This window comes from Pelodiscus sinensis, chromosome 5, assembly GCF_049634645.1.
Source record: "Pelodiscus sinensis isolate JC-2024 chromosome 5, ASM4963464v1, whole genome shotgun sequence".
In the NCBI taxonomy this organism is placed as follows: domain Eukaryota; kingdom Metazoa; phylum Chordata; order Testudines; family Trionychidae; genus Pelodiscus; species Pelodiscus sinensis.
Genome location: NC_134715.1, coordinates 80661877 through 80679427, shown reverse-complemented (window position 1 = coordinate 80679427; position 17551 = coordinate 80661877). Strand labels below are relative to the sequence as shown.

Sequence of the window (17551 nt, the reverse complement as noted above, 5' to 3'; positions counted from 1 at the left end):
TAATGAGGCTCTACCAAGTGCCTTTTTTGATTGTGCATCAATGTATCCTGGAATATTCCAAGATTTAATGAAAATGGGTGAAATCTACCACAGTGCGTTAAGCCAGCACAAGGCTTTGCATGTCATTTAAGTAGCTCGATGCCTTCAACACTGGGATACCTTTCATACTAAATTAATTTCATTCGCATATGTTTTTACAGATCTTTTTTGGTTACAAAAGCTTTAATGGGTTTAGGCCCTGATCCTGGAAAAGGGTACACATTACAATGTGCAATGTGCAATAAGGCTACTTGCAGTGTGTAAAGTTAATACGTGTGCAGGATCAGAGCCTTATTCCTCAACAGGCTATTCACACAGCCTAGGATACCTATCTCTGTTTTTGTTGCCTATAGCTTTAATATTTTTTTCTGCTATGTGCTTTTTGAGCATTTCTTAATTTTTACAACTGGCTTTTCCAAAACAAATTACAATCATGTCTCCCCCGACCTCAGTTTATGATTTGATTCTAGGAGTATTCGGACACTAACCAACTTAAATAACATTTGCACAAACATGCATAAGTCTGAACCGTATGCAAATGTGCTGCTTTTTATTGTCTGCTGGACAAATTCTGATGTCTTTAGAATGTTTTCATTCAGCCTGTCTCAGGCAAACTGCCACTGAAATCAGTATAAATTGGGCAGAGTAGGAGTTAAGGTTACCAATAGCCCAATATTGTTTTGGAGGATTTGTTTTCCTGAGTGTTGACAGATTGGAAAGCATTTAATATATTTGTTTAATACATTTTAAAATACTTTTGTGTTTTATCGGTTTTAAAAATGCTAGTATTTCTATCTTTTGGAAATTTGTTCTATCACTGTATATATGTACATTGCAGTAATTATTTCAAGTGTATTTTATTTGCTTCAGTGCATTTAAATGTAGATAAAAGTATGATGTAGCCTCATATATACATTTATATTTGTATAATGCTTTAGTCTAAAAATAATATTTATGAACGTAAAAATGTGTTTTAAATGTAAGAATTAAAATATTTTATGGTGCTTGGGTTTGTCACATTTTCAGTAGAATATTATCAGTGTTCTTAGTTGCTATAGAACTTGTGATGGAAATTATACTGCCAAGGTTTTATTCACTGTAATATATGCTTCATAGTACAGTAATCATGCATTTGTTCTATATTTTTTAAAATAAACTTAAAATTGTTTGCATGTACTGTACATAAGTTTCAACTTTATCTTGCATTCTAAAATGATTGCTGAAGTCTTTGTACAAAAAATAAACCACATATTTTAATAAGTAAAGTAGAGCAACCTACAGTGATTGAAAACCATTCAGTCTGTTATGTGACTTGTTATCAAATGTTATATTATAAATTGCTTCCAGTGTAGCACATAATTTTAACATGTACTGCATAATAATAAGCATTCTGTTGTACAATAAGCAGTTATGTTCTTGCTAAAAGTTTTTTATTTTTCAAGAAGATAGATTGGATCAATATGGATACAACACGAGGCAGTCATGAGACCATGTTACCATTATCCCTCTATCACAGACAACAGAGCAGAGAGTCTCCACGGGCCCCAGGACAAGGTGAGGGGGAAACCTGGCTCCATGTTCCTGGAAGGGGCATGGCCAAGGGCAGCAGACCCTCAGCACTGCATGGAGCACAGCATCAGCCCTCTTTCAGCCCTAAGTGCTGCCTGGCAGGAGCTGGAGCCCTGGGCCACTTTGAATCATCAGGCCCTGGAGCAACTGCCCCCTTTGTTCCCTCTCCTTCTCTTCTCCTCTCCCTCACTTTCGGCACATGATAGCATAGATTATATTTCTGGATGCGCGGGAATATGTGTTCTTGATCTTATAACTCACTTGGTTAGGTCCAATTGAAATATAATCTATGCTATCATGTGCCGAAAGTGTCCGTCTGCTATGTACATTGGACAAACATCTCAGACACTTCGCCAAAGGATTAATGCCCACAAAACGGATATCAGACAAGATCACAAAGAGAAAACAGTTTCTTGCCATTTTAACCAGAAAGGACACTCTCTCAATGACTTGACCACCTGCATTCTGCTACAAAGACCTTTTACATCTGCACTTGAAAGGGAATCCTCTGAACTGTCATTCATGTTAAAATTCGACACTTGCCAACAAGGACTTAAACATTTGAACTATCTCACCCATTACCAAGACAGTTTCCCCAATTATCACCTCTAATACCATTAACTCACAAACATCCCACTCTCCCTACCTCTAATATCATCAATTCACAGACACTTACCTTCCTTCCTTCCTCCCCCCCCCGCATCCCCCTCCTGTTCTGCAATGTGATTTGTCCTTTTCATATTTGTTCATTTTTTTAATTGTATCCTTTGGTATATATGGTTGTGACTACTTTCTTCCACTATTTGATCTGAGGAAGTGGGTCTGGCCCACGAAAGCTCATCATCTAATAAACCATCTTGCCTGACTTTTGGAGGGTGATCTATACCACCTACCCTCTCCTGATATAGAAACCATCCTCTGGCTACAGAACCTGGTCATCAAGCTCTTCCTGCAAATGACAGTCACACAGGCTAAAACTTACAAACATGACCTTTGATTGTTGGTGCTTCAGTTTTAGGGAGTCCATCCTGAGACACTGGGACTGATTTTCAGGGGGCTGATCACCCACAGTCCCCATTAAACTTCAGCTGGAAGCCAGCATGCATTACTTCTGAAGATGCCTTAAGTTGGGCACCCAAGCTTAAAGACTGCTTTTTAAAATTTTGGCTTTAAACTTGTGTCACCATTTCCCCTTCTTAAAAATGGAGAGGTGACTTAGGCTATGTCTACACTGCGGAGCTATTTTGGGATACTGGAAGTATTCTGTATCTTTTGAGTAAGCCAGTTATTTTGAAATATAATGGGCTTGCTATTCCAATGTCCCTGTAAACCTCGTTCCACGAGGATTAAAGGACGTTTCGGAATAGCGCTCTATTTTGAAATTAACACGAAATAAGCTATGTGATTTGCATAGGTCAAATTGTGTAGCTTATTTCAAGATAAGGGTGCTGTGAAAACAGTCCTTTACAGAGCATGGTTAAGTGCTTTGAGTTCTGCAGATAAACACATATATACAGTGGAAATACAGTTTCCCAGATCCTTATGCCTAAATCCCATTGAAATTGCTGGTACTCAGATACCTAAATACCTTTGAGGATTTGGGACAAAAGTGTTTTCTAACATAAAAATGTTCCATAGACCAAAGATACATAATACTAGATTTTTAAAGACCTTTCTTCAAGAAATGTCTCTAAATATTTGATAAAATTTGTGATTCTTCTGGATGAAAGGCCCCACATAAATCAGAAAAATACATTACATGTAAATTAGGGAGGTAATAGTGTAGTCGATTAACTGATAAGCAAAAGCTTTCAGGTTAATGCTATAGACTACATGCATTTCTCTCCCCCTGCCCGCCCCTGCCCAACCAGTACATTTTTTAGCAGGCTGGCCAGCAGCCCAGCTCACTTCTGGCTCATGCCAGGTCTGGGACCTACCCCCACTATGGCTCTGCATTTAAAGTGTATTAGGAGCCGGGTGGCTGGCAGCCCGGCTCAGTTCTGGTTTGTGCTGGGTCCGGGAGCTCAGACCTGCCCCCTCCCAGACAGGAGCTGCTGCCACCCTGCACTGCTGCCTCTTTATCAGAAGCAGCAGCACAGGGCAACAAGCAGCCAGTCCACAAGAGGAGCTGGTTTTTAAACTGGCTCCCCTTGCGGATCATCTCCTGCCTGGCAGCCTGAGCTGCTGCAGGCCCTGCCCATGAGGACTATAGAATAGTCAACTAACTGATAAGAATTAATGAGGTTACTTGACTATTCAATTAACTAATATTTAACATCCCTAGTTTAAATACTAAGCAAAAAAGAGTGAACTAGATCTTCAACTGCTGTGCTCTATCATAGCTCTATTAATTTCAACTGAGCTATGATGATTTACTCAAGTTGAGGGGCTGACCCAGTGTCTTCAATTACACAATGCTGTCTAATTCCAAGCTGGGTGCGGAAGAAAACAGGCCTGGGAGAGCCCTGGTGCGGCTGGAATCAGCTTGTCTCAGACCTGGGCAGTGGCATTCATACTCTACTCATTACATTCATACTCATTCATCTACATTCAGATGCATCTCTGTTTATGGACTTTAACCATATTTGGGACAGCAAACAACATGTTTCCCCCCCAGAAACCGTTGGGGCGGCAACCAACACTGTTCCCCCCAGAATCACAGGAACCTATAGTTCCCTATGTCCGGACTCAATACAACTTTCCCATAGCAGGGGCGGTACCATGATCGCATCAACAGAACCACATCAACTAACTCTACTAGGGGGCAGCACTACAAAAATCCCCAGAACCGGTTACTTAATCTACTTGGGGGCGGCAAAACAAAAGTTCCCCATAACCGCTTTTGTGTCTGACCTTGTTGCTGATTCAAGAAGTTTGGATGGCGAGAGCCGAACGAGGCTCCATGGGCAGTCCTCCTCCTGAGCCCCAGTAGAGATTTCAAAAGGCTTCTTACCTCTAGTCTGGTGCCTTGGGGGGCAGAAGGGGAACTGTCCATAGCAGTTGTCGCTGTCTTCTCCTGGGCGTTGCCATCCGAGTCACGGCATCAAATTGTGGAAGAAAAAAAGGCCTTCACTCTGTGTTTGTGAGCACCAAGAAGTCTGAGACAGTTTATTCGAGCAATATTGCAAGGGAAGAAGCTGCTGCTAGGCAGATTGTCAAATACAAAACAATTAGAAGCCAATATATATATACTGTCCGTTATATATAATAACAAACAGTTATTCCCCTTCCCATAACAATTCCCTTCAGATGCCACCTTATCTCAAGGTCTTCAATGGAGTCAGCATTCTATCCTTATCTCAAGCACAAAAGAGAGGCGAGAGGCGAAAACAGTGTCTCTCACAGCTCTCGCATTGTTAGGTCTCAGTGTTAGCATGAGTTAGGCTAACCAAACTCAAAAATGGCTGCATACAAATCCCTTATTCCCTTTTTCCTGCCTCCACATTGGAAATTATTTTATTACTGAATCAAATGGTGCAGTTCTACCAATTATGTAGATATATTAGAGCAGATTATTCTGGAGTGTAATTGTGGCCCTGCTGATGTCAATAGGAGTTTTGCCATTGATTTCAATGTGGACAGAATTCAACCCTTTGAGTCATTTTGCAAATAGATTTAAATTCTGATGCCACAAAGTCTACAGTATGACTATTTACATGCTTAAAGTTAATCATCACATCTGTTACAGCATTGGGGCTGTTTTGAGGGATATATATTTATTACTAAAGCTCACTGCTGCTTATATAGTACACTGCAGGGCAAAAGCCAAATTAAGCTATGCAACTTGAGCTATGTCAATTGCATAGCTTAAGTTTAAATAGCTTAATTTGGCTTTTGGCACTGTCAACACAGCGAAAATCGAAGGAAGAACACTGTTTCTTTGACTTTCCTCACTCCTTGTGGAATGAGGGTTACCACGAGTCAGAGTAAGAAGTCCTCCAGCTCGCCATTATTTTGAAATAATGGGCTGTAGTGTAGACATGCTCTTTGTTATTTTGGAATAACGTCAATTATTTGGAAATGATACTGCTGTGTAGGTGTACCCAGACATTCCAGAAAAGTGTGGAAGCTTGAATCTATAAAACATTTCCTCTTTTGATGTGTCTGATCACTATTTAATTCTTGCTTCTACCAAATGTCACATATGCTTCAAAGTAATGGCATATGCTTCAAAGTAGTGGAGACATTATATTTTGCTTAGCCATTATACAGGAAGTGTAAAATAAAATATGATTACAATACAACTTGATTTTACTCAATATATATTGTTAAATCATGTAATGTTAAATGTATCATATTACCTTTCCAAATTTGCTTACTTTCAAAACAATAAGATTTTCTTTCCAAGTGATATCACACTTACTATATTCTAAAATATGCTCTTCAATCTCCCACAGGGTAACTGTAATTAATTTTGAAATATCTTCCTATTTAAGCCTTGGGACATGGGATTAAAAACCAGTAAAAGTGACATGAAAAGCTTTTTTTGAATTATACAACTATTGCAGATAAGAGTGGGAAACTCTAAAAGAAATTCAAATGCATTGCTAGAAGTGAACCTGCAACATTTTCAATGTGAATTTGCTGTGTCTAGTTTCATATGTCCATTGAGCTGTCAGATCCCAATCCTTTATTAATAGAATATATATGAAAGGAAATGTGGATTTTACTTATGATAAACTGCCAAATGGGTTTCTAGCTACAGAATCTACAAACACAGCAGAAGATTAAGGATTCTACCATTTAAGGCTATTTTAAGATGCAGCAATGGGGTTTCTGACATGCAAGTGCAATTTTAAAAAAATCCAAAAATATCAGAGCTAGTTTAGATTAATGCTGCTAGTAAACTTTTCTAACAGTTTTAATGGGCATTGCATGTTTTGCATGTAATGGGAGCATTTGGTTCTTAAGAATTTGATACATCAAAATAAGACACCTGTGCATCAGCAACACAGCTGTTTATAAATTCCAATCAGTTTCACATAACAATTGACAGGTGTAGGCAGGTGTTATTGATTATATGGTTTCACGATAAAGAGATTCTATAGGTGTTAGCTAGAAACTAATCTAGCCTGTGAACACTTTCTTAATGGTGATTTGCAAGAAGGAAAAAAGTCAGTCTGACTTTCAGAGTCCACATATTTATAGGACTGTTAGAAAAAAAACAAAAAGAAAAATTGTTTTCCTTTATAAACACGGAACTCTAATACACTATTTTATAGAAACCAGATGTCTCTCACTGACTCCCTCAGCACACTAAAGTCTAAACTGCTGTGCTTGCCACTGGATCCTTTCAAGCCCTCTTTACAATATTCTCATCTGAAGAAGGTGCCACAGGACTACTAGTTGATTTTTACAATATTCTGATTTCCACCTGTTATATTGAGTAGTGTGTAACAGGGATAAAATCGGCCCTTACAGAGAGTTATGTGGTTCCCAGAGCTGTGCCACTGAGTTTCAGTAAGTAGGGTTGCCAGGTGTACACAAGTTTTGAATGGAACACCCAGTAGAAAAGGGACCCTGACTGTTCTGGTCAGCATGACTCCATGCCTGGCTACAAGTGGCTTCATGGGAAGCATCTGGCATGTCACTCAGATTCTCAGGTAGAGGCAGCTAGGGGGGGGTTCTGCATGCTGCCACCACCCCAAGTGCAAACTCCACATCTCCCACTGGGTTAGTGCTGTATAGAACCCATACTCTGAACTCCCAACCCCCTGCCCCACCATGGAACCTCCTCCCTCACTCAAACTGCCTCCTGGAGCCGGGACTGCCTCACATGCCAACCCTCTGCCCCAGACTTGAGACCCCTTCCTCCCAACATTTCAAAGCCTCCACCCCAACCTAGAACCCGCATCCGTCACCTCCTGCCCCAGCCCAGAGCCTTCCTCCCACGTTGTAACCTTTGGCCCCACTCCAGCCTCCTGCTATAGCTTGGAGCCCCAGCCTGCACTCCCAATCCCTCATCCCTAACACCTGAGCTCCCCCTCTCCCTCGCTGGAGCCCTCATCCCATGCCGTGTCCCCACCCTGATGAAAATGAAAGAAGCAGCACAATGGACATGGTGGTGTTGGGTTTTCTGCAATCAGAAAGCTGGAAACCCTCCTACTAAAGCATGCAACTTTGTAATGATCAAATTCTGCACGCACTCGGACGAGGCGTTCCTGCGGAAGAAGGCTTCACACCAGCACCTCTGTTCTCTCACGGGCCGTGCGCTTTCATGCCTCGGGCTGTGCAACCTTTCCAGGGGTGTGACCTCAAGCAGGCGCGCCAGGGGTGTGAGCATAGGACGCCTCCTCGTTGCACAGCGCCCAGAGGAATTGTCCCTGTGGCTGGCCCCAGCCCGCGGACCGCAAGGCTCGTCGTGAATGTCCGGGGCGGGAAATGCCCGGCCTGACGCAGGCCGCTGCGAGAAGCTGGGGACGAGGAGCACGTGCAAGCGAGCAGTGGGGCCCGGGCTGCGCTAACCGGGGCCCAGACCTGGCCCGGGGGCTTCCAGCGGCGTTCGGGAGAACATCGAGGCTCCGGCGGCGGCGGGGGGTGCCCGTCTCTGCCCGGCTGCCTCGCGCGCCTGCCCCAGGGTGTGGCGGGCTAAGAGCCCAGCAGCTCGCTCGGCGCAGGGACAGCGAGCTCCTCCTACGGCTCTAGTCCGCCCTCCCCCCCGCACTGGGAGCTTGCGGCGGACTCTCCATTCCCGCTTCCCTGGCGCGCCGGGCAGGGCAGGAGCATCGCCGCCTTCCCGCCTGAGCCTCCGCCCGCGGCTGCTCCGAGAGAGATGAGGCCGTGGGTGCTGCTCAGCCTCCTGCTGCTGCACGAAACGCTGCAGAATGGTGAGTCCGCTCGTTGGGGACATCCCGGGGCCCAGTGAGCTCTCACCCCCGCCCCACTGCTCTCGGGACCTCACCTTGGCTCGCCCCCGCCCATCCCCGTGCAGCCCATCGGCTCCTTGCTGCCCGCGCCCGCTTCCCTTGGATTAGCAGGCAGAGCGGCTGTTTTTGTGGGCCACAGTGCACGGCGCTGTACGGACAGTTAACCACGCGGTACCTCGTCCCTTCAGCCCTTGTTGCTCCTGCTGCTTCATTTCATTCCATTTATTTTCTCCTGCTGCTCTGGGGCGCTCACCCTGCACGGACCAGGCAGCCCTCATCCTGCCTAGGGAGCCTTTTACCCATCGATCAGCCGCACCTTGCCTCCCTCCTCCCCCAGCACGTATTATCTGTAAGCGTGACATCTGTGTTTAGGGTCCTGCCGTCAACAGAGCTAGGTTTGCAATGTGCTTGAATTTCTGTCGCTGCCTTGCTATTCTCAGGGCTTTGCAATTCATGTAAACGTGTCCACTTTTAGGTGGGAGGTGGGGTTACGCGTTATTCCCACCCACCTCCAGTAAGGAGTTGATTTCTATCTCACGGCAGCTTGGAATGGGAGGAAGAATCCCGGTGATTGTATTGTCCATAGAAAGGAGTCGTCAGGTTTAAAGAGTGCAGTTCTCCGTGTCCCAGTCTCATCCATAGCTACCACAAACCCAGCTTCTCTTTTTCCTTGGTTGAAACACGTTATGCTGTTACACAAATCTCACATTGCTGCCAACAACCTGCCTTTAGTTTTCTAGCATTCGTGGGTACTGCTTTCCAAAAATATGGCTTCTTACAGCATAGATTTTTTTGGGGGAAATTCAAGTATTTGCAAAATGCTGTATTTTTTGTATTAAACTCCTTATTTAAAATGAGAATAGGAATCTGTGTGTGGAGGGGGGGCGGGGGGAGTTCTGTACACGGTACACACTACTTTTGTGAGTAAAAACTAAAAAAGCACTGAGGCAAGATGCTAGCAAAATATTTCTATTGATATCAGGCTCCATTCAGGCAAAAGGGGTTCAGAAAACTAGCTTGTTTTGTTTAGCTGCATACTAAGATAATGCCCCAATTCTCAAAGTTTTATTAAAATTCTTTTGCTGTTTTCCCTATCAGTCTTCTAGGGCAATTGCAGTGTAGGTAAAGTGTGCTGCTGTTGTAACGGTAGTATTTTAAAGAAATCACTGTCTTAAAATAGAACAATAATAATTAATTGCAATATAATCAGGTCTAAAATTTAGGGCTAACTAGATATTTTATTGTTCACAGATGTTACTTAGAGTTAACTTATGTCTTAAAGTAGTCTTTATGTACAGTCTTTGTGGGAAGAACATCAACTTCATTTTAATCAAAAGTAAATTTGATGTTGTGCTGTTTGTTTGGTTTTGTTTATTTTTCAAGTCGGCAGCTAGAATAGGGAAATTCATAACTAGCCCTGTCAGATAAATGGCCAAATTGATACTGATCCTGGGTTCAGGGGATTATCTCTATGGGCATATTGTTTTGGATTAGTTTGACCATTCTAAATACATTAGATTAACTGTATCAAACTAAAGCACGGTCACACTTTGTATGTTGGCTCAAGATACTTCCATTGTATCCATATAGCTCTACATACATGGTAAATTCAAAACTGTAACATCCTAGACTGGTAAATTGTGGGATGATGATCTTGTGCTCAGCTATAAGCATTAGGCCAGCACCCAGAAAAATACAGCCCACGAATTGAATCTGCCCCGCCCCTGTACCACAGACCAGTTCATGTTGCATGCTGTTCAAAGTGGCCGGCAATTGGGACCATGTGCTTCTCTGAGCTTCCCTACCCCCAGCGTAATATTGCAGTCCTATTGGTTTACAGCCAATGGGCTCTGCTTTGGCCATGCTTGCGGCACACAACATACTCCCTACTGCCCACCTAAGCAGAGGTCTGAGGCATGCAGAGAGCACATGGCCCACAGCTGGCTGCTTTGAGCTGTGGGTGGGTGGGTGGAGGGGGAGGCTCAGAGCCTGCTCCAGGGTTCCACTGGATTGCTGGCTGGGAGCTGCCTCGGTAAGTGCCTCATGGCCAGAGTCTGCATTTGGCACCCCAGCCCCATGTCACAACCCAGACCCTGCATCCCAATCCCCTGATCCGGGTCACAAACCAAACTACTTCACCTCAAGGTCAGAACCCCCTCCTTCAGTCAAACTCGCTCCCAGACCCCACACCCTTTCCTGCACTCCAGTCCCTTACCTTGAGCTCCCTTCTGCATCCAACCACTATCCTAGACCCTGCACCGTCTCCATTAATATGGAAAAGTGTGGCCCTTGACCACTTACCAAAATCTTGAAGTGCCCTCCCCCCATCAAAAATGATTGCCCACTCCTGCATTAGAGAATTCTTTCTTGCAGTGAATAATGGGCTGCCTACTAGAATCTACAGGAATTCTAGCACCTGGGATCCAACTCTTCTGACAATCCTAGGGTTGCCAACTTTCTAATGGAAGCAAACCAAACACACAGGCTCCTCTTCCCTTTGAAGCTCATCCCTGCTCACTCCATCCCCTTCTCCCCATAACTTGATCTCCCTCACTCTCTCATTTTCACCAGGCTGGGGCACAGGGTTGGGCTGCGGGAGAGGTTCAGGTTTCCACCTGGTGGTATGGGTTCTGAGGTTTTGGGATGTGGGGGGAGGAAGGCAGCTTAGGGATGGGGCAGAAGATGAGGGGAAGAGGACTTCAGCTGGGGGTGCGGGCTCTCGGGTGGGGCCAGGGAGAAGGAGTTTGGGCTGTGTAAGGGTTCTCTGAGCTGGGGCCGAGATATTTGGAGTGTGGGAGGGGACTCTGGGCTGGGGCAAAGGGTTGGTGTGTGGGAGAGGATTTGGGGAATGGCCTCTGAGCTCAAGTGATTCCTGGCCAGAGGAGTTGTGGAGCTGGTGTGCGGGGCAGTGTGCATAACCTTGGTGGCCTCCTCTCTGCCAAGGAGCAAGAGGGACATGCTGGCCTCATCTTAGGAGCTGTGTGGAATTGGGCAGGGATTTTTAATGGTCCACTGAGCAGTGCTGACCAGAGCCACCTGGGTTGCTTTTTGACCAGGTATTCCATTTGAAAAATGGGCACCTGGCAACCTTACAAGGCAGCATGGCATACACACTGCTGACTGCTCCCCTACCCTGGCTGCACTAGAGCAATTTACTGCCTCATATGGCTGCCCTCCAGACCACTCTTCCTCCCCAGCCTGCCTGCATAGCTACATATGCTGTGTCTCTTCCCTTGCTTAGTGACCCTTCCTTCATACTCCATGTATAATTGCTGAGAGTTCTCACAAACATCAGTACAGGCAGTCCCCGGGTTACGTACAAGATAGGGACTGAAGGTTTGTTCTTAAGTTGAATTTGTATGTAAGTCAGAACTGGTACATATTGTAGGGGAAACTCTAGCCAAACATTTCTCCAGAGCTCAGTTTTATTCTCCCACACCTCACTTCCCTCAGTCCTTTATTCTCAAGCTGAGGTGTCTGCTGAGAAAAGCCGCTCCGCATCTCCCTTGTCTGCTGGGTCGGGCGCTAGCTTCGCGTCTTCCTGGTCTGCTAGGGGGAAAAGCAGCTAGTGCGGGGTTGCCTCACCCCGTTTGTAAGTAGGGATCCGATGTAAGTCGGATCCATGTAACCCGGGGACTGCCTGTACTTGAGAACAACTCCTGGCTGATTGGCACACTGATTATCACCAGATTTAACCTTCATCCCGGACTCTTCCCCCCCTTCCCCACCTGGTTCTGTAGGGGCTTGTCTTGTGGCTGGCAGGAAAACAAATGACTTCCGGCAAAAAAGCCTCTTCTTAAAGTTGGCCATGCTGATTTTTTTAAAAAATTTTTTTTTTCGTCTTAACAGCTTTTTTTTTTTTTGGTGCCCCCCCCCTTTTTTTTTCCTCTGCAGAATTTTTTCCTGGTGTGTTTTTTTTTTTTTTTTTTTTTTTTGGGAGGGGGGTGGAGGAGAGGAGGGTGTTCAGTATTTTTGATTAAACCATCTGGCAACCCTACTGACTGATTGGGCAGGTCTGATTAATCACCTGTGAAGCTGTGCTGCCCTGCAGTTTAGAGGGAATTCTGCTGGAGTTCCTTTTATCTTGGCTCTGCATTGTAGGGTATCTTGCTCATATTCCTCAAAAGGGCTGGAGAAATGTGACCATGTGTGTCCCAGTTCCTGTGGGTCACTCGCAGCTGTAATTGCACTGATTTTTCACCCACACACTGGTAAGATCCAAAAGTTCTGCACTGCTCCAAGCACAAGAGCATCTTGAGTGCAATAGCCACCTCTATTTCCCTGAGAAGATGCCATGAGCGACACTAAACAATGTGCCAGGCACTAGGAAATAGTTTTTTTTAAGTTCTTGGGGTTTGTAGATGGGAGAGGCACATCTTCTTTGTGACTGCAGAGCAGCAGAGGTCAAAGCGCTGGCCGAAGTGGCTAATTAGGCATAGTGGGGAAACATGCTGGAGGTCGACAAACACAACACAAAAACTACTGCAGTATGTGCTACATAATTGTCAGTAGTAAAGAGAGGGGGAGAGATTAGTTGCCTGTAGAAGTGCAAATTTTTGATTGCCAAAATTGGGCATTTTCACGACTTTTGTCTTGTTGCAGTGTGAACGCTCTTTGGGTTTTGTTGCCAAAAAGGATTTTTTCATGACAAAACTTGCAAGTGCAGACTAGGCCTGTGTGATTGCTCTTGGGAACCATCACTTCACACTCTGCCTGACTTGTCCTTTCTTGGGTTGCAGTCACTGTTCCCCTGGCAATCTCCTCTCCTGTCTTTTGCTTCTCAGAGTTTTCCAGCCCTTCATAGGTGATGAGGCTCTTGCATGAGTGGGCTACAGTATCACAGGTACTTAGGGTAATCAGAAAAAGCATAAGTAATTATGCAAATTCTAATCTTCATATCAACAATGATAAAATGCATTCCCATTTGACATGCCAGTTATGCGTGTAACCCTTCTGCCGGGTAGGCCTGACAGCAACCTGGGCCGGGTTCAATATCTTGGGGTCCCTCTCACACAGAATCGGCTCTAGCCCCTACCCAGTAATCTGGGAAAGTCACACACCCCTGGGTGCCTCTGAGAGGCAATGCTTCCCTACTTGCAAGCACAGAGTCTGAGTGTAGGAAAGAAACATTTAACGAAACAGAAACAGAAAGAGAAGTCATATGGCATTAACTTGAGAAAATACCACAAACAGAGTTCATAACCCAAACATGAGCTAAGCTCTCCCCTCCCCCCCCAGCCAAGAATCACCCGAAGTCCCAAAAGTCTCTGTCCCTGGTCAGTGCCACCCAGAGTCCAAAAGTTCACCTGCAGGGTTTCACCTCCCAACCTGGGTAGAAATGGGGGTGGGGAGATAGATAGGGGGCACCTTACAAGCCACTCTGCCATGCTCCACCAGCTCTCATTCCACGCCACCGGACGTTCCGCTGATCACCTGCAGCCGTTCCTACCAGCCGCGCTGTGCTGCACCTCTGGTCACCGCTCCTAGCCACTGGTTGCCGCTCCTCGCCTGCCACCGCTCCTACTGGCCATGCCATGAGCCAGTGATTCCCACCAGCCACTCTGTTGGCCGCTGCCGCTTTAGCTGCAATTTCAGCTCTTAGGCTATGTCTACACTCACAGTTTCTTGCGCAAGAAAACATCCACACTGCCATGTGCGAGCTGTGCTTTTGCGCAAGAGCGTCCATGGCAGTGTGAACGCTCTCTTGCGCAAGAAATCCCTGCCAAGCGTCCACACTGTCCGCTTGTGCAAGAGGCCCTGCGCAAGAGGGCTTACACCTGTTAAAAAGAGTGTAACTCTTGCGCAAGAAGCCCTGTCTTACCACGCCGTACTGTAAATTTCCTTGCACAAGAGCAGGCGGGCAGTGTGGACACTGCAAATTCTTGAGCATGAATGGCCGTATTTGTGCAAGAAGCCGCGAGTGTAGACCTAAACTTGGGCTGCGTCTAGACTGGCATGATTTTGCGCAAATACTTTTAACAGAAATGTTTTTCCGTTAAAAGTATTTGCGCAAGAGAGCGTCTATACTGGCATGTGCCTTTGTGCAAAAGATTTGCTTTTGCGCAAAAGCATCTGTGCCAGTGTAGATGATCTCTTGCGCAAGAAAGCTCCGATGGCCATGTTAGCCATCGGGCTTTCTTGCACAAGAAATTAACTTGTCTGTCTACACTGGCCCTCTTGCACAAGAATACTTGCTCAAGAGCGCTTATCCCTGAGCGGGAGCGTCGGAGTATTTGTGCAAGAACCACTGATTTTGTACAGTACAAGGTCAGTGTTCTTGCGCAAATACTCTCGGCCAGTCTAGACAGACGGCTGCTTTTGCGCAAAATCTTGCCGGTCTAGACGCAGCCTTGATGACTTCAATTCTTTAGCCACCACCTGGACTGGCAAAGGAATCCAGCTTCCACTGGACTAGCAAAAAGACTCCTCATGGAGTCTGCTTTAGGTCTATCCTTAAAACATAGGGGGAAGGGTGCAGGCTGGGCCAGTCTTATAGCTCACACCTGGCAGGTGTGAAGCAGGCTGACTCAAGCCCTTTAACCCTTCCCCCACCCCCCACCCCAGCTCAGTTCAGGCAACTCTGGAAGGGGGGGAGGCTTGTTCCTCGGAGACCTCTACATTGATGGTGTCTCGCCTGCAAGCACTGGTGTCATGTTTTACAGTTCCCACATTTAGGGGTAGCATGATTTGTGACCCCCACAACAGCCCCAAATTATTTACAATACACCACATTCCATTCCAACACTGACCCTCCATCAGCTCTGGCTGAATTGGATTTACATAGCCACACCTCGGATTCCCTCCCCATCCTGGCATGAGCTGTATTTACATATTAACAGTTAATTATCCTGCAGAGCTAAACAATTGTAGTGGGCACACTCACCCCAGGGCAGCTCTCTCCTGTGAGCTGGCTGATAGCAAGCAGCAGTTCAGCCCCTGCTTATATGTGGTTCATTTTGAGATGATGAAACATCTTCTGATTTATGTTCCACTGGCCTAGCCCCCTGTACAATGCTGGTGGGGATGAGGGAGGGGGGGAGGACCATGAGGGGCAGGGTAGTAATTGCATGTCTACCTCTGCAAGATATTGCTATGCTGGAGGATGACAGCCTGAGTTGAGCCCCCGTAAGAGACAGAAGTGTCTTGCCCACATGCCTTTTGAGCAAATCAGGAAAATATGCAATGGAGTTACTTACCAGGTAAATTTATGCACAGGAAAAGTGCTCATCTGATTAAATGGGTTTTGTCCACGAAAGCTCATGGTACTATATATATTTCTGTTAGTCTGTGGTATCACAGGACTATTTGTTTTTAAAGTTACAGACTAACATGGCTACCTCTCTGAGACAGGATAAGTTGTGTAAATCATGCCACTTTTGCAGGTTTGAGACAATAAGGCATATTACCCCTCTATGTGATTTCTGGATTTGGTTGGGTTAACAGTGTATCCCCACTTTACTTAAGGCAGTGATTACCAACCAGTAGATCTTGGAGCCTTTAACAGGTGATCCTAACTGGTTTGGCCAAGAGGTTATCAAGCCCAGCACTTCAGCTGCCTGTCCCCCCCACCCCCAGACTGCTGCACATCTCCTGCCCTTTGCCTTAGAGCTGTCCCCTCAAGAGCATCTGCTTTCTGGGCAGGGGAGAGAAAGGAGGGGTGCTGATGTCAAGATGCCCCCTCCCACCCTGTATCCTGTCTCCACAGAGCAGAGAGGGGGCATAACAGGATTTGGGATGGAGTTTGCTGGTTGCTTTTGAGAGTGGTGCAGGGCCAGGGCAGGAGTGAACCTGCCTTATCCCCACTGCACCACCACCCAGGAGCCACCTGAGGTAAGCAGTGCCCAGCTGGTGCTCACATCCCAAAACCCTGCCCCAGTCATGAACCCCCTGCTGCACCCCAAGCTCCAGCCCCAAGCACCCCTGCATCCAAATGCCCTCCCAGAGGCTGCACCTAGAATCCCTTCTGGCATCCCAACTGCCTGCCCCAGGCTCAGCTCAGAGCCCCTCTCAATCCAAATCCCTTGATCCAAGACCAGAGCCTGCACCCCAGCCTGCTGAAAGTGAGGAAGGAAGGAGTGAGCAGGGGTGGGGAGCCTTGGAGAAGGGGCACAAAGGAGGCGGGGCAACAGTATTTGGGCTTGACGTCGATCTTGGATTCCACTTAAATTCAAAAAGTAATCTTGGGCTTAAAAAGTTTGGAGACCACTGATTTAAGTCTTGTGGCAGAAGGAGTTTTTAGGAGGTGGGCGAATGTAGCAAAGGAAGTGCCACAGATTTTATTAACTGACTTGCCTTGCTTCTGCAGTTCTCCTGATTTTGCTTATAATTATAATTCAAGTCTTTGCTAGTTTCATTAGATTAATGATTTATTGGCTATATATCCATGGTCCAGAAATGTTCTTGAAAGTGAATGCTTTAAACACTGGGCACTAATTCTGGGTGCTTCAATTTGAGAAATCTTATTGTTAAACAGTCTGGGCACCCACAGCTTTAGTTGAAGTCAATAGGAACTGAAATTGTTAGTTTTTTCTATTGGGCCCTAAGAATTTCTAGTTGGGCATCCAGAATTGATGGCCATTATTGGAAAAAAAAAATCTAGCTCTCATCTTGGAGATTTCTAATGTCAAATATACATCACTAAAGAAACCCATACCATTTAAGAAATGTACCAAAAATCAGCATTAATACATAAACTTCCATTAATACATAAACTTCCTGGTATTTGGTAGGTGGCCCCTTCTTTAAAATAAATTGTCTGTGAAATTATACAGAGGTGTAAGAAAGGATTGCCACAGGTGACATATTTTAAGATGTAAGACTTACTTAGTCACGTGCTGAATTGAAAGTGCATAACTAAATTGTAGATTTGACTGAAATTCTGACAAAAGGTGATTACTTCCATGTTACATCAAGTTCTAATTTTTTTGGTTTTGATTTGTCTATTCCTATGAAGTGTTACATGCAGATTTTCCTAAATATTAAGAACAGCCAAATATTTTTCTGGAACATGTTATATTGTGAGCTTTAATACTCAGAATTCCAAACTTGGAAATTTATGACCCCAGTCAATTTTTCTA

The 17551-nt window shown here is 45.4% G+C and overlaps 1 protein-coding gene and 1 long non-coding RNA gene across 2 annotated transcripts in view; one reads left to right on the top strand and one right to left on the bottom strand.

Moving 5' to 3' along the window:
- Window positions 1-1216: 1216 nt before the first annotated feature.
- LOC142829733 (uncharacterized) lies at window positions 1217-7871 on the bottom strand. The gene is made up of 2 exons (XR_012904477.1): window positions 7755-7871; window positions 1217-4748 (listed from the first exon to the last, which is right to left on the bottom strand). It is a non-coding gene; the product is annotated as an uncharacterized LOC142829733 (long non-coding RNA).
- Window positions 7872-8157: 286 nt separating this feature from the next.
- Window positions 8158-17551, top strand: part of PDGFRL (platelet derived growth factor receptor like) — a 37576-nt gene continuing 28182 nt past the window's right edge. Inside the window, exon 1 of the mRNA XM_006128436.4 lies at window positions 8158-8435. Within this exon, the coding sequence (XP_006128498.2) occupies window positions 8381-8435 (55 nt within the window). The 5' untranslated portion in view covers window positions 8158-8380. The remainder of the gene's footprint in view (window positions 8436-17551) is intronic.